General features: G+C 43.2%; 1 protein-coding gene across 4 annotated transcripts in view; it reads right to left on the reverse strand.

The window, feature by feature from the left end:
- DNAH12 (dynein axonemal heavy chain 12) overlaps positions 1-23301 on the reverse strand; it is a 323986-nt gene that overhangs the window by 243138 nt on the left and 57547 nt on the right. For all 4 annotated transcript variants that reach the window (XM_085863781.1, XM_085863779.1, XM_085863780.1 and 1 more), the window contains exons 3-14: positions 23166-23192; positions 22221-22410; positions 21361-21436; positions 20100-20258; positions 19727-19916; positions 16405-16590; positions 15915-16071; positions 10887-10978; positions 9926-10104; positions 9664-9799; positions 9444-9569; positions 3980-4114 (exon numbers count right to left, since the gene is read on the reverse strand). In XM_085863781.1, coding sequence (XP_085719907.1) covers positions 3980-4114; positions 9444-9569; positions 9664-9799; positions 9926-10104; positions 10887-10978; positions 15915-16071; positions 16405-16590; positions 19727-19916; positions 20100-20258; positions 21361-21436; positions 22221-22410; positions 23166-23192 — 1653 coding nt within the window. The remainder of the gene's footprint in view (positions 1-3979; positions 4115-9443; positions 9570-9663; positions 9800-9925; positions 10105-10886; positions 10979-15914; positions 16072-16404; positions 16591-19726; positions 19917-20099; positions 20259-21360; positions 21437-22220; positions 22411-23165; positions 23193-23301) is intronic.

The following is a 23301-nucleotide window of genomic DNA, read 5'->3' on the forward strand; positions in this document are numbered from 1 at the left end:
ATATATGTCGGGGCGTATTATGTGTCCTCCGTCCGTCCGTCCGTCCGTCTATCTGTCTGTCTGTCCGTCCATCCGTTCCTGTCCGCACTCTAACTCCAAAGTTTTCAACTTTCACGTTTCATATTTGGTACGTAGGTACAGACTGTGGAGATGGTGTGTCGCGACATAAATTTGTCATTTAAAGTGGTTGCCATGGCAACCAGAATGCTGTTTTCCATCCGTTCCTGTCCGGCCTCTCACTCCCAAAGTTTTCAACTTTCACGTTTCATATCTGGTATAGAGGTACAGACTGTGGAGATGGTATGTCACGACATACGTTAGTCATCTAAAGTGGTTGCCATGGCAACCAGGATGCTGTTTTCCATCCGTTCCTGTCCGCACTCTAACTCCAAAGTTTTCAACTTTCACGTTTCATATTTGGTACGTAGGTACAGACTGTGGAGACGGTGTGTTGCGACATACATTTGTCATCTAAAGTGGTTGCCATGGCAACCAGAATGCTGTTTCCCATCCATTCCTGTCCGCACTCTAACTCCCAAATTTTCAACTTTCACGTTTCATATTTGGTACATAGGCATAGACTGTGGAGACGGTGTGTTGTGACATACGTTCGTCATCTAAAGTGGTTGCCATGGCAACCAGGATGCTGTTTTCCATCCGTTCCTGTCCGCCCTCTAATTCCCAAAGTTTTCAACTTTCACGTTTCATATCTGGTATATAGGTACAGACTGTGGAGATGGTATGTCGCGACATACGTTAGTCATCTAAAGTTGTTGCCATGGCAACCAGAATGCTGTTTTCCATCCGTTCCTGTCCGCACTCTAACTCCCAAATTTTCAACTTTCACGTTTCATATTTGGTACATAGGTACAGACTGTGGAGACGGTGTGTCGTGACAAACATTCGTCATCTAAAGTGGTTGCCATGGCAACCAGGATGCTGTTTTCCACGTAGCAGCACAATTCTGTATATACCTTCTTGTTTGGGCATATATTGTGCTCACTTGCGCTCTTGTTACTGATTACAATATACAAATACATATATTGCTTTAAAATTATTTGGATCAGACTTCACTGCAATGCTTTATAAAAAAAATATTAATTATTAGATGAGTCTTTTAAAAACGATAAATGTATAAACAGGTGAGCATTGGGTGGCTTTTACACCAACTCTGGTTTAGTTTTTGGAGCATATATAAACAGACACAAACTCTCATATCTATATTAATATATATATATATATATATATATATATATATATATATATATATATATATATATTAGATGTAGTCCACTTAATTATCAGTAACTCAAATGAAACAACTTTCCTGGATCCAGTTCCATCCACCAACATTGGTCTCCTGAAGGTAATAAATAATATATTATGAAATGCAGAACATGGATTCGCTAAAAAATTAATATTCCTGGACCTATTGACTGCTTTTTATATGATGGATCATATTGTCCTACTAGATCATCTTCATTCTTGTTTTCATATTACTGGACCTGCTCTTTAATGGTTCAAATCTTATCTTAGAAATGGTACATACAACAATACACTGTCTTCTGTGTACAACACTGAATTCAAGCATTGCCAAAATTCAAAAATGGATGTCCATGTACTTTCTTAATCTCAATGCTGCCAAGTCTAACATGCTGATCCTTGGCACTGAATCAGTCCTTCGAAAGATTAAACCTCAGGTAGTGAAACTTGTGGATAATCACCTATTCATTGCTACTTTGGTCTGTAACTTAAGTGTCACCATGGACCCAACTCTTTCCTTTAATACACACATCAATATAATCTGCAAATCTATTTTCTTCCATAAGGACAGTGCAGCCCAAACTGGCTCATGTATAAATCAGAAGACAACTGAAACTTTGGTTCACGCTCTCATAACATCATATTTGGGTTCTTACAATTCGATGCTGGCAGCTGCTTGCCTGCTACCCCTTTTAGGCCCTTGCAACTTGGGCAGAATAGAGCCGCCAGGCTTGTGGTTCAGGCTCAGAAGTTTGATCAGATTATTCCAATTCTCAAGATAATTAATTGGCTTTCAGAACATGAACGTAGATGTTAAAATTTTGTTAATAATCTATAAAGCTATACAAGTGCATAAATTGGTTATTGTCGATATAATCTGACCTTATTATACCTTAAACCGATGCAATAAAGCTATGGTCCAGTATTGAGAATACCCTGGTTGTTCCCCGCATCAAGATGAAAACTTTGTGATTGAGCTTGCTTCTGTTATGCTCCATGACTGGAACGTTATGCCTTTTAAATCACACTGCTTCACTAGTCAGTTTTTTTATATTTTAAAGTCTGTTTGAGATTGCTATTGTTGCAGGGCCGGGTGTTGGCTGCGAGCACGACCGCGAGATGGAGCAGTAGAGTCGGCTCCACCGAACACCCGGAATATATAGGTTGTCACCCCGGATAACTCCGGAGCTGAAGGGTCCCTTATCGGACCGAAGTTCGCCAATAGGTCGACCAAGTGGGGTAGGGTCAAATGCCAATTTCAATTTACCAAAATACCCACGTCGTCCAAACTACCGAGGTAAGTCACCCTCGATGGCGCTTGTACGGAACGAGCCGCTAGCGTGCTCAAACCGTGTGCGACCCGAGCGGACGGTCACCGAGCTTCCGTTGGTCCAAATGTCCCTTTACAGCGGCAACAGCCTGGCTAATTCTCCAACATGCACCGTGTTAAACCAATAAAAGAAACACAAAAACGAACCGATACATTAAACACGAGTTTATTTATAATGGGGCAGGGGGGCACGCAAGAAGCAGAGTTATCCGAATAATAGAGAAACACGTATGTACAGCCAAGAGCACTTATACAATTACTACTTACTAGACTGGCACCACAAACACACACACGCTCACCCACCCAAAAGAAACGGTGGCCACAGCCTTTATTGAGGCCGCCAGCTCGGATGGAAAGGCGAGCTGAAGACCAGAGCCTGCACTCGGACCTGTCCACCTCGTGTGGTCTTCGAGCTGATTCGAACCGGGCAACAGCGAGAGGCGAGCCGGATCCACACACTGGCGAGCCGCGATCAGCCTCCTCAGCTTCGCTGGTCCTGGCAACCCAAACCTCTCCTCTGTATCCTTGCGAGAGACGGCGCGCACCCCTTGCAGTTCTGTTGGTGGCAGGATCTCTGAATCTCGAGCTCTTCTTTCCAGGATCTCTCAAGCTCTCCTCTTCAAGCTCTTGCTGTCTGAACGCGCCACACCCTTATTCACCCTGTCTCCGGATGGGGGGAGGGCCTCCTCCCTCCGCTCTCTCCCTCACTGGACGGTTTTGGCATGCACAATCGCTCGTCGCCCTGTCACTGGCCAAAACGAGCAGCAAGTCCGTCGATTGGCCCAGGGGCGTGGTGACGTCATGCGGACCGCCTTCCCCACCGCCACGAGACTCCTCCGTGAACTCCGCCCACCAAACAGGCAGAGGAACATTATTCTGCGTGGGCTCCACCCACCAAACAGCCAGAGCTACTGTATTCTGTGTGGGCTCCGCCCACGTACGTGCTGACATGCACGTAGGCAATGGCGTCGGCCAGAGCGAGGTGAAGGTGATGCTGGCGTTGTCGTAGTTATGAAGGGTGTAAAAATGAAAGAAAACCCTGACTATCAAAGTAACTCACAGCGCAAGTACATTTATTCACCCATTCGACTTGGGAAAGGGAGCTATCTATCCACATTCACTTATCGAAATAACTGAGCTATAGGACCTGAATGTTGTGTGCTCATGGCTTCCAGATTCGCAACACTATTTCTTCATCTTTACCCTTGTTAGTGCCATTCTTAATTCTCTACGAATTATTGGAAAAAAATTATTCTTCGCCTATTTAAAGGGCTTCAACATTTTGTTTGAAATGAAAAGCACTACACAGTTTAAAATATATATTTATTGATTGATCAATTGTTATGAACCAACCCATTATCCCAGTTTAAGTTATGCCAGACCTACTTCTTGCATCAAGTCAGTCTCATAATATTGTGAGAATGCTTTGGAACGGCGGAAAAGCTTCCCCAGCTCCAGCTTGAACTGCTCCCTGTGGGCCATGAGATTGGCCTCACCACGCTGCCTGGCTTCCTGTAGGAGCTGGAACCAGCAAGGGAAAACAAATATTAGATCTGATCCTGGAAAAAAGACCCTAATATTTCCACACAGAGATCTGCACACCATATTTGGGCACCTTATTGTAAAAACATAATTAATCAGAACTAGAAGGGCACTCGGTCGAGCACCTACAGTACATCTGCCATGCAATGCCTGATCCAATAGAACCTATCGGGCCCAATAACTTTTTTGATATATCGTGCCATTTCTCGTTTTTGGCTACATCACTCAATGGTGACGAGTCACTTAAAAAAAATTCTGTTATCTGGTTTCAGATCTTCACCAAAATCATATCAATTCTTCCTTGTCATACATCCAACTTGCCCACCAAGTTCATCCAAATCCGTCCATAACTTTTTGAGATATCCCACACACAAGCAAACAGACAAACAGACAGATAGGGGTGTAAACATAACCTCCTTCCACCTTCGGTGGCGGAGGTAATGAGCCTTTGTATATAAACAAGGTTTTGCTTCATCATAAAAATAAGTCAATACGAAATCACATGTGTGAAACATCCTCGATGAGCATCATGTTGGCTTTTCTCATTTTGATCAGTCTCGCCACACTTCAGACCAAGTTTTGAGTTCAGAAGACCTTTTAAAAGGCCTTTGAGCTCTTGAGAAAACCTCTGCACGACTCCCAGAAGGAAATGTAGTGCTGAAAGTAGTTTGAGAAGAATCAAAACAATGTGGTACGTCCATATCTCAAAAATTGATGAAATGAAAAATTACATCTTGATAAAATGTTTTGACAAAGAAAGGCGGCGACACCACATGACATCCATACTGATGGCTGGGGACGTCGCTTCTGTGGGGATTGGGGGGGGAGGCTTGGCAATGGTACTATGGCAATGGTACGCAATATATAGCGATTCTAAGACAGTTATTTCATTAGTATTTGTTTAGTTAGCCATTTCCATATGTCTAGTGAGAAAATGGGAAAGAGATGTTGTGCAGGGCTTTGAGTTAGGTCTTCAATCCTCTATTCCTTCCTTTATTTCATCCCTTTGCTTTACTTTATCTGAAACACAAACCATGCAAGCACGCATTCAGAAATGTAACGATGCCTGGAACGCGAAGAAACACAGCGAGGTTCATTTGCATGCGCTCACCATTTTCTGAAGTGAATGCCTGCTGGGCCGGTTACTTTGAGCGGTTGTACCAGGCTGATCCACCAGCTGTCGAGTTGGACAGCAGGTGTGTTACAATCCGTGTTGCTGACCCTCCAATAAACTGTGGTCCACCTACGCTTGTGGAAAAACAGGCTGCGGTGAACCGGTTGAAATGGGGTAAAGCTCAAGGGTTCTGTGGCATCCATGCTGAACTTCTCAAGGCTGGTGGAAATGCTGCACTCGTGTCGTTGCATGCAGTTCTGTGCTCTACCTGGAACACAGGCATCATCCCAACTGGCTGGAAGAGGAGCCTTGTTGTCCCTCTCTGGAAAGGGAAGGGTGATCGCCAAGACTGCAACAACAACAGAGGGGTGACGCTGCTCTCAGTGCCGGGCAAGGTCTTTGTTTGGATAATTCTTGATAGGGTTCGCCACCATCTGCTTGAGCAGCAGCGTCCAGAGCAGTCAGGCTTTACACCAAAGAGGTCAACGATTGACTGTATCCTTGCTCTTCGGGTCCTCACCGAACACAGACGAGAGTTTCCTCAGGGGCTACTTGCAGCCCATGTTGATCTCTGTAAAGCGTTCGATTCAGTGAATCGGGATGCCCTCTGGAGGATTCTAGGTCTTCGTGGGGTGCCACCAAAACTGATCGATCTGATGTCTGAACTCTACTCTGGTACTGAGAGTGCTGTGAGATGTGGTGGTACCATCTCTGACTTATTTCCAGTTGTTACTGGAGTTTGTCAGGGATGTGTACTTGCCCCCACACTTTTCAGCACTTGCATGGACTGGATTCTCAGGAGGATGTTGGAGAGATCAAGCTGCGGTGCATCGTTTGGGAATGTCAAGATCTCTGACCTTGATTTCACAGATGATGCAGTCATCTTTGCGGAGACTTTGGATATCCTTTTGGGGGCCCTCGAGGTGCTGAATTAGGAGTCGGAGCCGTTGGGATTACGGGTTTCTTGGGTCAAAACTAAGATCCAGGCTTTCAATGACGTCTTGGATGCTGCTTTCCTGCCTGTGCCTGTTCGTGGTGAGCATGTTGAGGTCGTGGAGAGATTCACTTACCTTGGCAGTGATATTCATGTTTCTACTGGCTGTGAGTCAGAGGTCAATAGACGTCTGTGTCGGGCCTGGGGAGTCATGGATTCACTGGATAATGGGGTGTGGCACTGCCGGTACCTGTGCGGGAGGATGAAAGTCCGAGTCTTCAGGTCCTTGGTACTTCCAGTCTTGCTCTATGGGTGCGAGACTTGGACTCTGACCAAGGATCTGAGACGGAGACTTAATTCCTTTGGTACCAGGTCTCTTCGGAGAATCCTTGGCTATCGCTGGTCGGATTTTGTGTCCAACGAGCGGTTGCTGAGAGAGACTCGGATGAGATTTGTTACCTGCATAGTCCGTGAGCGTCAGTTGCGGCTGTATGGACATGTGGCTCATTTTCCTGACTCTGATCTTGCTCACCAGATTCTCTCAGCGAGGGAGTCTCATGAGTGGAGGAGGCCAGTGCGTCGACCACGTGCCTCATGATTGCAACAGGTTGACCATCATCTCAAGGAGATGGGGATGGGCCTGGCATCTGCCTGGGGGATGGCCAGACGGAGGCCCCTGGAGTACCGGCGGAAAGTGGACGCAGCGACGTGCTGTTCTGGCACATGCTCCCATACCTGACCTGACCAGACGGAGGACACTGGGTCATGTGGTCAAATTATTGGTGTTCTCGGTCGATTAGCGACCCGCCGTGAACGAACTTATTTGTGTGTGACGACCTGCGATTCTCGGTGAGTCCGGGGAGAAACCAGGGATATCACCTCCCTTGTAGTACCACAATCACCCTGGGGCCACAACAATATTATTCCAGGAAAGGGGGTTCCACACTGGCAAAAATGTTACGAAGCTTGAACATATTATTTTGTGTGATGAAAGGTTAACTAATCAGTACATCACTGACATGGTTAACAACACACAAGCACACATAAACACATTCTTCTATTCTTCAAGTAGAAGAACATCCAAAGAAAAAAGAAAGGTGACACATCTACTATATAAGGATGATTTAAAACTCTTCGCACTGAATAACAAGAAATTGGCAGAACAACTGAAATGAGTGAAATGGTACTCTGACGACATCCAATTGGAATTTGGCCTAGATAAGTGTGCCAAGTGCACATTCGTACAAGGTGAACCAACAAAAACGGACAACATAAAAAATCGACCAAGATACAACAATACAGGAGTAGAAGAGGACCACTAAATGCATCATAAAACAAATGCGCAAAATAATTACCATAGAATACCTGCGTAGACCGAGGCTGATCCTGAAAACATACCTTTCTCCAAGGAACAAAATCAAAGCCAGAAACCAACTCGCAGTACCAGTGTTCCAATGCAGCTGTGGCATAATAAAGTAGCCACAAGTGGAAATCAATAAGCTAGATATCAAAACAAGGAAACTCCTCACTCTCCACAAAATTCAGTGCATCCCAAGAATCTACCTGGCGAGACAAGAAGGAGGTAGCGGCCTGATGGAACTCAACCAAGTTCACAGATGGCAACAGTAGGATTGGTTGAGTATGTGAAAAGTGCAACAGACTACAGAATCCAATTTGTACGCAAACAAGAAGACAGCAAACCAGAAAAGCTATCCTTACCTACCCAGCAAAACAATTCCAAGAACAGGTGCGAGCAGATGTCACACATGAAACTGAAACAGCAACAAATACAGACAGCCCCAATTATTGCAAAAAAGACAAAAAAAAACTAATTATGTCAACAAATACACACTGACAACTGGGAGAACGATAAAAGAGCAAGAAAGTATTTTTTTAAAGTTGGACAGATTGGACATTGACAAAGAAGGCTTATTGAAATAGTTTAGAAGAGTAAAGCTCAACTGGGATGGAGAACAAATTATTAATTATTAATGCCCAAAACCAAGGACACTATATCAATGGCTTTAAGAATATGGCAGGACTGAGTCAATCAGACAGGTACAGGTTCGGCAAGGTAGAAACAGAAAGTACGAACCACCTCTGATCGGGATGTTAAAAAACAAAACAAAGTACGACGCCACCGCTGTCGGAACAGCTGTACACCCAAGGGCACAACAAGGTATGTAGAGTAATCCATTGGCACATCTGAAAAAAACCCTCAATATCCGAGTCCAAAAATAACTCATGAAAACATGAACCAAAAGCAATCACTAAAAATAAGGAAGTAACACTCATGTACGACCTGATGATCCCATCCAGTGTGAACATAGAAAATAAAGCACTGCAACCAGATATAGTATCAAGGTTAAAATAAAATAAAATAAAGACAGCATTGCTAATTGAGATATCAGTACCCAGCGATTTTGACCGAAACACAGAAATCAAGAAAATTACCAAATACCAAGATCTCAAGAATGAAGTGAAAAGATCTTGGAAGCTGAAGAATGCCAAAATTGTACCAGCGAAAGTTGGAACAGGATTGATGAAGAAGAACCTCATGGTTATCTTAAAAACTATCCCTAAGAATATTATCACAAACGAACTGCAGTTGGAAGCTGGGGTCGAGTGGTGTGGGAGCACACTGATAACGCTCTGGCACCTCAACCTATCCAAGGTGGGCTTAGCTCCACAACAGTTAAAAAAACAAAACAAATAAAAAACACCGACATTCACGATCGGATGAGATATTATGCTTTGTGTCTTTTCATGGCCAAATAATTGTTGTCTCATGACCAAATATTGTCCTGAAACTTGTACATGTCAATGTTAGGCAAGTGTCAATCTTGGGAGCAATATTATAACAATACAGGTTAACGGCAACACAGACCGGAATGAACTGCCGAATACAGAAAGGTCCAGAAGTGAGATGAACTTGATGTTCTCCCACTCACTCTGTTGTTGCTCTTATTGCCTTTCCAATTACAAGTTAATCTGAATGACTCCGGGTTTGACCCATGTCCCATACTTACAACAGAAAAACACCTGAAGTAAAACATCATTGGACATATGATGAAAAAAGTGAATTCTGAGTGGTCTCCATTATTGGAGTCTTATTTATAGACATGACAATGAAGCTGCATTCCACTTCGATTCAATGATCCTGTAGTTTTTAGAATAATTAATAAAAATAATATGCCCTGTATTGTCTTGGACCGGTTGCTCTGCACTGGCAGAGCTGTGTGTGGCAATGAGTGAACCACCTCATCATTGGCATCAAAAAAGGGAATTATATTCTCAGGCCAAAGCAGCGTTTCAAAATGAAGAGCAGCGTCCTTCGGAGAGAATATGTGAACATCCAGCAGGTAGTTCAGCCGATGGACACAATCCTGCAAAGGTATTGACAGAGATCAGGGAACGATGTTTCTAAATTTAGTGGCGGGACGTTCAAGTTCTGCATACTTTGAGATTGCTAAAATGTACCTGAATGTTGTTTTTGAGTCTTTTAACAGTCGTCTTCTTCACTTCCTCAACATATGCCGTGATTCGGACCATCTCTTCACTGTTTTCTGGAACCTTAGCGCAATATTCTTTGATAATTTCAAACTCCTTGCAGATTCTGAAATAATTGCAAAAAAAACAAGTAATTCTGATGTTGTCAAACTATCAACAATCAATACATTTTTCAACAAAGTATATTCTTGATTTCCCTTTCCCTGACAACTTCCATCGCCTTCCCACTTACATCAGGTTTGCTTCCCGGTGGTCCGAGACAAGTGTGTCGAGTAACGTGTTTGCAAAACCATTTGCCACATCCACCAAGCCCTGCCTGAGGTCCATGCAATTCAGGGCAACCATGGGAAAGTGTACAAGTACTGGCAGTTCTGCGATCTCCTTGGCAAGCCTCTTGTATTCCTCAACGTACTGAAGTAAAACACATGAGCACCACACGGATCTCATTTACACAATAAGTCAAACTCTTGTTTGTGTGTGCAGCATTTACTACCATCTGGAACCCCCCGCCAATCTACTTACTTAACAAACCTTTTGATAAAGTTCAGTCACTCAAACTCCTGGGTTTCACTATCAGTCATGAGCTCTCAAGGGCAAACCACATTTCAAAATTGGCCTCCAAAGCCAGTCGCCGACTGGGCACCCTCCATTGTACAAAGTCCTTCCTTGGTAGTGTCATTTGTCGTCGTCCCCCCCCTCCCCCCAGGTCTTCAAGACAGCTGTTGACCACAATCTCAGATTATGCCCCATCCAAAACCATGATCTTTGTTTGCCCTGGAAATCCCCTCCCTCACTCCCAAGCCCACCTCCTTCCAAATTTCCAGTTTTTCCTTCCTGAGAGTTTGCTTCTGTATCCATCTTGTCCACCCCATGCATCCTTTCCTACCCCTCATTCTTCCCCACACCCATTCTTTGTCCAAGTCTCCCTCTCCTTGTCCTTCAACTCTACTGATTAGGTGTCTCCCTCTCTCTACTGTTCATTTTGCGTCCTGATCCATTCAGTGTTTTAGCTCTTCCACAAACCTTGACTATATATACAAGAATATAAAAAAACTCTTTTTTTTTAAACCTCTCCGAATTTGTTGGTCTATAAGACATGCAATCAGTTCTTATCCAATTCATCGTAATTTAACAAATTATATAAAACCATGGAAAGTGGTTGCAAAATTCAGTAAGAGCCGAGTGACACTCACCGTCGCACACTCATCAAAGTCGAATGGAGGGGTTAGGAACTTGTCAATCTGTTGTTGAGCTGTGCCATTTAATAACCAGTTATACTTGTCAACTGTAAGAAAGAAACCATACAAACATAGTCAGTCAATTAACGCCAAATGATCATTGTTGGAAAAATTCATTAATTTTAACTCGAACCATGTCATTGATCTGGAACGTAACTTTAACTTGTATGAAATACAGAACAACTTATGAATTATCACTTCGAAGTTCCAACAATGCAATAAGGTGATTACTCATAGTTGTACTCTCCTTTATCAGTCAGGGACACAGGATGAACGGAGAGTAAACAGAAATGTGTACTGTTGCAACAGGCTTGCCCTACAATCCTTCTTGCACACCAGACTCTTCTTCACTGGCTTGGCCTGTCTCTTGACATGTCTGGCGTCACTGTCGGGTGTTTCCATGCATCTTCTTTACCTCCCTGCATCTCTCAGCATGTGAGCGTCACTACCATTTTATAACCAAACCCCGACCATCTGTGGTGCAGTGTCTCCAGTCGGGCATGCTCTGAAGTTGCACACATGCCATCTCATCATAGTGTGTGCGGGGGGGGGGTCGCAACTAGGATTTATGGACGCACCATTTTCCTGCAGAACATGTGGTTGTATGGTGTGAAAGGACAATTGGAAGTAATTTAAGCGTGAAACACAGAGGGCAGAGAGGGAGAAAGAAACAAGGGTCGAGGGTGCTGGGACATCTGTCCTGGTCATTACCAATACAATTACAAACACTTACGCTCACATTCATCAAGAGATAACTGATAAATATTTAACCGCTCATTAACCCCAAACTCATTTTCATAACAATATACATATATAAAACAATGTATCATTATGGTTTTGGAAAACTTACCCCAGGGGAAGAGCGTACATGGACACGTAGGTGAGCCGAGGATCAGTTATTTAATTTGTCTTTGTATAGATAGTCCTTTATCCCTTGTCAAAGGGCTCTTTGGAGAGCATGTGTTGGCTAGGCTGTATTTTTCCAGTGTAATGTCTCTCCGCTCCCCCTCTGTTACGTTCAATCTTTCCTCCTTCACACCATCATTCTATAAAATCCCACTGTTACTTTCAATCATTCATCCTTCACCCCATCAGTCTCACCTTCAGCCCCACGGCTGTTAGGTCATCCCTTGGTCTGGCGGAATTCCTCTCCATGTTCCCTTCATTTGTGAATTGCTTAATAGGGCACATTCGACCCGTCTGTGATCGTTAACCCATCAGGTGCTCTCACATGCATGTTCATGACGCTTGGTGCTTGTCGTGGCCTGCGAGGTGTGGTGCACAACTGTAAAAGTGGGTGTTTTGCCTGCATGGGTGGTGGGGTCAATCAGGATTGATGGATGGTTGTTCTGTGTGGATTATGCGGTTTTACCTTGTGAGACATTATAATCCGCGGCGATGCTCACCATAAGTCAGAAGGTGCGTATGATGTATAAACGAAGAAAATGGTCATCATTGGTTCGATATTTATTGGTATGCCATCCTGACGAGGGCAAATAAGCCCGAAATCCGGATCGGTGGTTCCGTTTGATGTTTAACTGATGATGACCATATAATCTTTTGACAGTCACCAGGCCGAGGCCTCTGTGTTGGAGGCGAAGCTTTGGTGTGGACTGTGTCAAATGGGGATCAGCGGAGAGCTTGTCACACTCCACATGTTTCAATATACATATATTGTTACGACCACAGGTACCGAGTGTATTATGAGGGGGTTAATCCCCATTTCTCCTCCTTGGAGCCGGACCTGGGGCCACCGCTCACAATTAACTTCGTGATACGGTGGGTTGCTTTACAACCATGAACACCAATCAGTTACCCACGAGTTCCAGTGTTCACCGTCTAAGTTACAATTTAACTCGAGGTCACGTGGCTTCCTGAACGGGGAGTGCGCCCTCGGCAAAGCACCAATTTTATCTTGATTAGATCTTAATTAGGGCGGCCAAGTGTTTAACCGCTGGTGCGTGCCGACTATGACAGGTCAATTAGTTTGGTAATTGCCTCCCAGTCTATCTAGATTCGGACAATGCTGGATCAATAGAAGGAAAGGACAAGCATGGACAGGTTAAAACATCAACAAGGAATTTATTAATAAGAAAAATAAATGAACTGAAGAACTTTTTTTGTATTTGTGGAGAAAATAGGGAAATTCAAATAAATCAATATAATCGCAAGCAAATAAAGAATTAATCAGGCATTGATAGAAAAACAGACAAAGAGCAGATGCTTATCACTATGCCTTGCTTAACGATGAAACACGAGACAAGGGTACCCAGCAGATCATTCAGGAGGGAGAGAAATCCAGTCTCGCTCACCAAGATAGAAGGCGTCGTGCGTCAAATAAAATGTCCCAAAATGTGTGAGCATGCCTTGGTCCGTTGCCAGCGCCCTGCCATGCCGTGCACCCACTCGCAAACAGGCTTGAACACCAATCAACATCATGTCATTACCCCCAGGAAACAGGGACGCCAAGAATAAGGTATGCCAAGAGCAGGTCTCAAGCAGAACCAGCATTAACGGTCCAAGCGTCACCAACTGTCAGGAGTCACAACCAATAGACAGCTGTAAGGAGCTGTGATGTGCTGTGAGGCGCTGCGAGACACTGCGAAGAACTGTGAAGCGCTGTGAGGTGCTATGAGAAGGTGTAAGGTGCTGAGGTGCTGTGAGGTTGTCACCAGCGATCAGAGCTGCAAGGCCATCACCAACTGTCACAAATCATCTGTTGCCAGCTCAACAACCGTCTGACTGGAACTGACTGAAGCTGAAAATAGCCGTCACCCAGCTGTCACAAAAACTCTCAGAGCTGTAAGAAGCCGCAACCAGCTGCCACCAACTGTCACAAAACTGTCGCCCCATCCTTTTTATAGGCAGCCAGTCTGGGTGGAGCCTCAAGCAGACCTCAGCCAAATCCATCTTGTCTATTGGCGCATCGGTGCACATGACAAACCGCCAATCTCACGATCATTCCTTCCTTACCAGAGCGAGATGCAACCCCAAATCAGCACAGGCCTGGCTTACGATGCCATGTTTGTGGTGCTGGACGAATGGTGGAAAGTAGCTGTTTGCCAGAATTACCGAGTGAAAACGTGAAGTGCTCATAAAACGTCAACAACCATCTACAGAGCTGCCAAACGGGGCGGCGTCAAACGTCGATGGAAAAAGGTGGACGCCAAAGTCGGTGAAAGAGGTGGGTGTCAAACGTCGATGAAAAAAGCTGGGTAAGGTAAATGATCCACAGCCGTATTTGACCGTCAGATTAATTTCTCAGGAAAAGCCCGTGGTGTGCTAAATCAAATGTCCTGTTAGTCCAAGGTCTAAATAAATCATCCACCTCCAAGCCAATATGCCTGGTGTTGGCTTAAAGGTTAGGGTGGCGGGCTTTGGATCCTCGAGTCCTGAGTTCAAATCCCGCTCAGCTGTTGAATTAATACCAGGTGGGATTAACTCGGCCTGTCATCCTTCCGAGGTCGGCAAAATGAGTGCCAGCCTGCTGGTATACTGTGTCGGAGTGGCGACCCATCAAGGATTGTGCCCAATAGCCAAGGAGACTGCTTAAGCTTAAGCAGCACCAACGGTCTGCACAGAGTGTGGTCCCAATCTCCTCATTCAAGCCAATGTGTCCTGTGGAAATGGGGTAGACGAGCCTCCGTTGGGCTAACAGCTATCTCACGTGCATGAATGTGTCTGTCGTAAAGAGAAAAAGGCCCTCTGATAAGAAAGGGAATCTATTCTTTACCCTTCTCAATGCATCAAAGTTAGAATCCCACCAGACATGAGGATGGGTATATATATACACATAAATATATATATATATATATATATATATATATATATATATATATATATATATATATATATATATATATATATATATATATATATATATATATATATATATATATATATATATATATATATATATATATACAAAGGGTGAGTCAAAAGCAGCACCCAATTTCTGTTTTTTCGGCTGTCAGATGCTTTCTGGGAAGTCATGTTGTTAATAATTGTCTTGCAGATTATTAATTTTCGTAATTTATTTATTTTTGATTTTATTTTGCAGGTTATTGCTGCGTGTGTGGAAAGTTCCTGAACTTGCACCAAATTGAGCTTAATGGCACAATTAACAGACACAATTGTGTCTACTGGGCTGCGAATAACCCAAGAGTGACAGTTGAGAAGGAGGTAAATTTACCTGGAGTGACAGTTTGGGCAGCCATATCTCCATTAGGGATAATTGGACCCTTTTTCTTTGAGGGATCTGTCACTGCAGAAATTTACCTGGATATGCTGCAAACCTTCTTTTGGCCCAGGGTACAAGATCAGGACTGTTATTTCCAGCATGATGGAGCTCCACCTCATTATGGACGTTATGTTTGTCAGTGGCTTGATGAAAACTTTCCCAGAAAGTGGATCGGCCACCGCAGTCCGATCGAGTGGCCGGCACGCTCCCCAGACCTTACACCTCCAGATTTCTTTCTTTGGGGGCTCATGAAAGACTGTGTTTATCGTGAAAAGCCTCATACCATTCAGGAATTGAAGGGTCAAATCACTGCAAAATTTGAGGAAATTGATATCAAACTTTGCAGACGTGTGTGCCGCTCTGTGCCTGCTCAGCTGCAATCGTGCATCAATCACGAGGGAGGGCACTTTGAAAATTGCAAGTAAAACAGCTTGGTACAGTTGCATAATATTCTTGAATAAATGGTTAGATAAACATGTCATTCATTTATGTCTACCTTCTTGGACACTGTAATACAAATGGCAAACAAACAATCAACTGACAGAAATTGGGCACGACTTCTGACTCACCCTGTATACAGTATACATATATATATATATATATATATATATATATATATATATATATATATATATATTTCATCAGCAAAATTCAAAACTTATTTGTTCCCCAAGCCCATAAGGTGTTCATTATCTTCTACGTCACAAACACACAGAGTGTGATGACTCTTGGTATTTTCTCACAATAGCTCTTGAGATGATCCAGAGGCCCTTGCATATGGAGCTCAAAAGCCTGCCCAAGTGTTCTCAGAGCCCTGTTCACGATGTCATCAGGGATTTTTGCATCAATATACTCTTTCCCGTCATCACCAGACAACCAGGAGTAAATTGTTGGAACGGTCTGAAAACAAGAAAAAATGTCAGTCATTTACTACTGAGTGGATGTTTCAGAACGAATCTTGTATTGAAAAAGTTTTCATGTCAAAGAAGAAGATTGAAATTACTTTTACGGAAACAGGAATTTTTTGAAACGAAATATGTACTATAGGATAAAGGAATGGGTAAAAAGTTAATGAAGGCCCATCGATTTATCTTGTATGCATTGTGAGGTGGGGGGGGGGGTGGGGGGGAGTGGGTGGGTGGGTTTTCATCAGTGCATTTTTATGGTGAGTGGTGGGGGGCGGGGGGGTTCAAAAATTCCACTGTATTTTACCCCTGACGATCGTGCACAAACCTGCATCGTGTTCGCTGCTTCTTTAACAGGTTCAAGAATGGCCTCTTTGAAATCCTCAGGATTTGGATAGATATCCATGATATCATCCAACGTGAGCTGCATTTCAAACAGTGGCAAATGCTCCTTGCAGCTCAGGTCAAAGAGCTGCACATAAGCCACAACGGTTCGTATCAAGAGTTCTTTCAGCTGTCGATGTGACCAAGGAACAGAAACGATGTTCTTCAGGGGAATGCATAAGTTGGTTTAATTTTAAAAATAAAACATCAGATAATATTCTGGGATGTCATTTTAGGCCTAAGTTACAGATGTGCACCATTATTGTTCAACATTTACTTATACCTCGATCTTCACGACTGGTAAAGCCATTACTTTGTCAAAAAGGTATCATTTCGTCTTGTTAGAAGCAAGCAGGTTCATTACATTCCCAACAAGACTGAGATTTAACAAATAAGAGCCACGCCATTGAAGATAGATTAGCAACGTCGATCTGATAATTCCTCCAGGGATTCAAGATAGCTGTTAAACACCATCTCGGGTCCATAAGCATAACCTTTTCTACCTGTCTCATGATCTAGGAATTCCAGATTTGAATCCCATACAATGTGTTTCTTTTTCCATTGTATATTGATGTCCTTGCATTCCATGTAAAACTACAATGCATCTTGGAGTACAACGCCTGTCCATGCCACTTTGTACTCAAACTAAATTTGACGAAAACAACAGCTTAAAAAACAATGTGAAATTTATTAATCAATGTCCTTCATATTCGCATAATTAGGGTTTGTTGAAAATTGTGACAAAACCTTGAATGGCAAATAAATAAAGAAACACAGAAGCGATTACAAAGCCCAGCCGTCTTGTGCTGATGCGGCTGATAATAATAATAATATTAATATGAACATTTATAGCACACCAGTATCCATCAAGTATTGACACTCATGGCACATTGCACAATAAAAAGAACATTAATAATGTAAATGTTTAAAACATCTTAATCTGCAATAAAACAACAACTTATTTAGTGAACAGATAAAACACAAATTAAATACTATCATTAAATTAAAACTTTTGTGAGCACAAAGAGCCTCAGCAGCATAAACCGCCAATTCACCGCACCGGACCACGGGCCAAATCAAGCCCACGAGAACAAAGAGCCTCAGCAGCACGAACCGTCGATTCACTCCGCCTCACGATAGAATGAGGGTGATTTGTACTTAATGTGACTTTGCTCTTTGACATTTTGATCCAATTATTAAAGTGTTCTCCACATGCTCAAAATATAAGTTTGTTGAAAATTTGATGACGAAGGCTCAAATGGTTTTAAAAAAAAAGAAAAATTTTAAAAGGTATGCTCTGGACAGACAGACAGATGTGTACGTACACACACACACACACACACACCTTGTGTTTATAAAAAGTAAAATATATCCCGAGAAAAGAGTCACAGGCCTCCTATAAGGGAAACTCTATGTCTGTGCGTCCACTCCGAGCAGCAGGAAAGTGCACTGTAAAAAATAATGACTGCACCTTCTCAAGCGAGGAGAAACCTTGCAAAGAGACATGATTATGCTCCAAAGCAAGAAGCTGTAAAGTTGTTAACTGTCTCTCCACCATCAAAGACGACACTCCAGAGAAGAAAACTACAAACGGAAACCCCGGAGTGTTGAGGAGAAGATCATCCTCCAATGCAGAATATATTCCATACATGAGGGAATGGGGAAGGAAATGTACATAAGGGTGAGTGGTTCAGGGACCAGCTAAAAAAAAAAAACGAAATTGGCAACTCGGGCAGAGAGCGATCCCCCTTCATAAATTTGAGAAGGGCTTTTCAACAATTAAAAAATATCTCGATAAAGATAGAAGAGAAGACATTACTTCTAGGGCAAGGCAACAAGTGGCAAGAGAGATTAGAGCGAAGGGAGCTAAGTGCTTGCTTTAAGGTTAAAAAAAAATTTTTTAAAGATGGCAGGGATTTGGGTGAGATAACACGAGAGGGAGTTTTGGCTCTACAACAAGACGGGAACCCAAACTCTGATGTAGAGCCGGTCCAAAGGCGGCGAAGAAAGAGCGTGGCGAAAGGAGAGAACGAGGGTGCCTTCCTGAAAGAGCGGCAAGACCAGTTCAGAAACAAAGACCAGGTAATTCAGACACAGACTAATTCGGGAAAAATAAGTGGAAACGGCAGATAAAGACGAGGGAGAGGAGGAGGGTGAAGATTATGAAGAGTCGTGGAAGCTGGAAGAAGAGTCAGCCAACAAAATGGAAGAGATAAAACTGATAAAACTAAGCGAAAGGCCAAAACTCCATCGCATAGAAACCAATAAATGGACAAAAATCTTAATTAGGTGAACTAACCATTCAATTAGAAAAAATGATTTCAAAATCATCCATCGTGAAGGAAATCAATATCATGTGTTTCGCAGCAGCACTATTCATTCAAGAAAATGTAACGGACAAACAACACCAGAAGAAGAAAGAAAAAAAACAGGCCCTACAATTTGAGATCTTGGAAGCTGAAGGGCATTGAAATTGCACCAGTGATCATTGGTGCCACTGTAATGATAAAAAGAACCTCAAGATTTTAAGAACAATCCCCAGGAATAATACCACAAACGAACTACAATTGGAGGCAGTCCAGGGTTCAGTGACGATCCTGAAAAAGAGCACGTGGAACAGAACTCTAAGTACAACAAAGTTGAACAGCTTGGTCCATGAGCAGTGATCCCTCACTGAAACAGAAGTGGATACTTTGAGTCCTGGGAGGACTCCGTTGCACCTCTTAAAACCCACAAATGGAGATAACAACCAACAACACACAAACACACACACACACACACACACACACACACACACACACACACACACACACACACACACACACACCAGGAATTTGTAATTTGTTCATGGGGCCGACGATAAATTGCGCACTATTCACGGAGGACATCGTGGGATCTTTAACGTCAACCAACGATTGCTGGCAGACGGGACGCCTGTTTAATGTCCATCCGAGGGACGGCACACACATTGATGAATCACCCTGCCTGTGAAACACGATGACAGTTTATAGCTGGGTCGGAATTCAAACCCAGGCTTGACAGCTTAGAGGCAAGTGTGCACGTGTCTCGGCCATCTTTTCAGCCCTCCATGAGCCTCAAAACCCTTTAGCCCTGGCTTGAGTCCAATACCACTGGACAAATATCATGTAAAACTTAATACATACGCAACAACTTTATTTTATTTTGCATCAAACACATTGATGACCCATTCATTTTGTGTTCGCTGTTCTTTTGCATAGGTTATTGAGAAATTCACCTGTCCTCACCTGAATGGAAATGAGCGTCGAGAGGCTCCTGTAAAAGGATTCGCTTTTATCCGTGCTTTTGCACTGATCACTGTCACTGAACAGTTTGACAATCTTCAGGAACCACGAAAGCATGAACTTCTCCTCGGTTTTCCTGCACTGGTTCATCAAGTCGTTTTGGAACAATTCCACAGTGATTGACCCAGTACTCCTGCAAAGCATCCACAGGATATTAAACTGCAGAAAATACATTCAATGGAAGCAAATTTAATATCGCACGAAGTTCGTTGCTCCAAACAGTCGAAAACCAGAAACTACACATATGTGGAACCTCGGCAGATAGAGCAGAAATTCCTCTTTAATATTGCTAAACTTTCAATTCAAGTGCACACACCTGAAATTGGACCCGTCAAACAACTTGGTGCCGGCCAACAGGCTGTGGCAGATTTTCAGAGTCTTTGTCATGCACGGATGGACGATATGAAGTTTGTTCATTATATGTTTGCGGGAAAGTAAAAATTTGTTGCGCCAAGGAGTCGAGAAGTCCATGCCTCTGAAAATAAAACAATGAAGAAAAAAAAGAAAGTCACCGATAATTCTTGAGGGACGGATGGCTTCAGACCTTGCACAAGGTGAGACCTCAAGAGAGTAGCTTCTTCTTTCGTTTGTGTGCAGCACAAGGCTGTGAGGTAGCATCGTTGACTCAGGGTGCGGTTGTTCCACTGATGCAATGCCATCTGCTGGTTATGGTAGGAATTTGGAATTTGTTCAGGGTGCCGGTGATAGCTCACTTTCTGTGGGATCTTTAACATCCACCAACAAATGCCGGCAGACGAGTCTCCCGTTTAACGTCCATCCGAGGGATGGCCCACACATTAATGAATCACCTTTCCTGTGAAACACCGGGATGACAATTCATAGCTGGGTTGGGATTCAAACCTCGACTTGACAGCATAGAAGCAAGTGTGTGCACCTCGAGGCCGTCAGTCCAAGAAAATAGCTTGTACTTGTGCAGTCTCAGAACTGTCAATACTGAAACGTACATGAAGGGGGCTGCAACCCAATTACCTGTTTGTCTTTGTGCGAGATGCCACAGATATTTATTTTTGGAAAACAATTGTTTTATGTGGACCGCCTTTCCCCCAAAGAGGACTCTATGCCCATTCATTCACACTACAAGCTCAATTGGTCTTTCACCCCACAAAGCACCAAATGGAAGAAACATTTGCCCTCCCCGATCAGATGACTATCCCAGAATCTTGTATTCAGTTTGTGCAAAACAGTGAAACGATTTCACAATCCAGACTGAAAAGACCTCAAGAGTGAGGTGGGGTAAGGTTCCCCTATTTTGCCCCATCCAGTCATCCTCCTTAGACCTATTGTTCAGTATCCTGAATATTTTTCATTTGAAGTTGGTCCCCACATCGTCAAACAGAAAGCTATCTCGAGCGGACGTTCAGGATACCAAACATCTTAACCAGGAGTGAGGAGTTTGCAAGGCCTGATGTGGAGTATGGAGCTGAGATGGAGGCCATCTTTCTCCACCTTATTCAAAGCACACCACTTTGTTACATGCCACCACAATCCAAGACCGCACCAGGGGTGTTTCGTAAATGTGATATCTGCATTTTAATTGATTGCAGATGTAGACTTACATTGGTTCTTGAGGAAGAGGAGGAATGAGTTCATTCTGTAATGCCTTCAAAGGAGGTGTAATCAAGACATGTTGAACTGAAATAAAAATAAAATAAAACTTGTTACTTTTAGCATTGCTGTATGACATAGAAGAGCTTGGAGATAAATCAAATGCAGGACAAAGATGTTGGGAAATATATTGCAGCAAGTAGGGAGAAATGTAATATTGTTTGTAAGATGATATCAGTTGTGGTGAGAGAGAGTATGGTGAGAGAGGAGAGAGAAAGGAGGGTATAAGAGTGATAAGATTGAAGAAAGAAGGAGGGTATCAGAGTGTGATAAGAGAGGAGAGAGAAAGGAGGGTATCAGAGTGTGGTGTGACTGGAGAGAGAAAGGAGGGTATCAGAGTGTGGAAAGACTGGAGAGAGAAGGAGGGTATCAGAGTGTGGTGAGAGTAAAGAGAGAAAGGAGGGAATCAGTGTAGTGAGACTGCAGAGAAAAGGAGGCTATCTGAGGGTGATAAGAGAGGAGAGGGAAAGAGCATATCAGAGTGTGGTAAGAGTAGAGAGAGAGAGAGGAGGGTATTGGAGTGTGGTAAGAGGGGAGAGACAGGAGAGTATCGAAGTGTGGTAAGAGTGGTTAACGAATATAATTAAGGTTTGGAAGATACAATTAAGGAAAGAAAAATGGGGATGTATGAAACTTACAAGGGGGTGAGCTTTGGGTAGTGAGGGGGGGACAGGGGGAGGAGTAGGGGAGTCAAAATGTAGCCGTATTTGCATACTTATAATAAATATGTAAATGGCCCCTCAGCAATCAATCGATGAGATTCTCAGCTCAGCACACACTGTTGGGCTCATTTGAGTAACAATAGCCTCACCGGTGTTTAATTTCATGCTTTTCTTGTAGTCTAACACTACTTCATCCAGTAGAGGTTGAACCAGTCTTTGGGGAACCAGGCCTGCGAAAACCTCAATGGGTACACGCTTCATGATGGCATTAAGGCAACTCTCAGCAATGGGTGCCACGGGTCTGCTCTCCACAAACTGCCGAAGTTTTCGATACCTGTTCTACAAAAAAAAAGGAGAGACACGAAAGACCGAGACCCACAAATGGGCTTCATTTAACTGGCTTGGAATGACCCTCAAAACAAAAAGTATCAATGGAAGGAGATGTTAAGCTGGCTGTTTTAACTGTATGTAAATGGTTTAAAGAAACTGTTTTGCCTTCCATCAGTACCATGGGTAAGAGACAGACATTCTCAAACCCATAAACCCACCTTCCTCCCCTTTCCCCAACTCCACACTTCCAAGTGTATTCAGGTTCACCCTCTTAAACTCACAAGGAAGTTGGACAAACAATAATATTGGAAAACATAAAATTGATTAGTCACAAGAAAAACAAATCTACAAGTGACAGAGAATATGTTATAGTGTTAGAATATTCGTATTAAAAGAGGCAACATGTGCGGTGGTGAACCATACAGGTACATGGGGTCGACGTGAGCGCATGCAGAAGACTCCATGAGCAGGCCCTCAATAGAGGGTGTTACAAGTTATAGTAAACACCTGTCACAGGTGTATAGCTGTGTCGGTAAATGTGAAAGCCAGTCTCGTGGTTCGTTTAACCCGTTTTTAAGTCATAATTAATCATACATGGTAGAACACGCATGTTGTGTGAGTAGATGAGCTAAACCATTCAAAACACGCCTGATATTGCAGCAGCCATTGGAATACATTGTGTGAGTTGATGTACGAGCAAATGGCTGCTTTTTGCTGGTAATCCACTTTGAGGAAATTAGTAATAGGGATGAATATTAACTTACCACTTGCATCCTTTCTTCACTGATTACCTAAGAAAATAAACACAATTATGCAGATGTCGTTTGCATGGATATCAGAAAAATTACCCAAGTCCTCAAGACTCATTCCCCAGGACCCATTCCCCAAGATCAAGTCCTC

This window comes from Eptatretus burgeri, chromosome 18 (genome assembly GCF_056783735.1).
Source record: "Eptatretus burgeri isolate ZD-2024b chromosome 18, Ebu_testis_v1, whole genome shotgun sequence".
In the NCBI taxonomy this organism is placed as follows: Eukaryota; Metazoa; Chordata; class Myxini; order Myxiniformes; family Myxinidae; genus Eptatretus; species Eptatretus burgeri.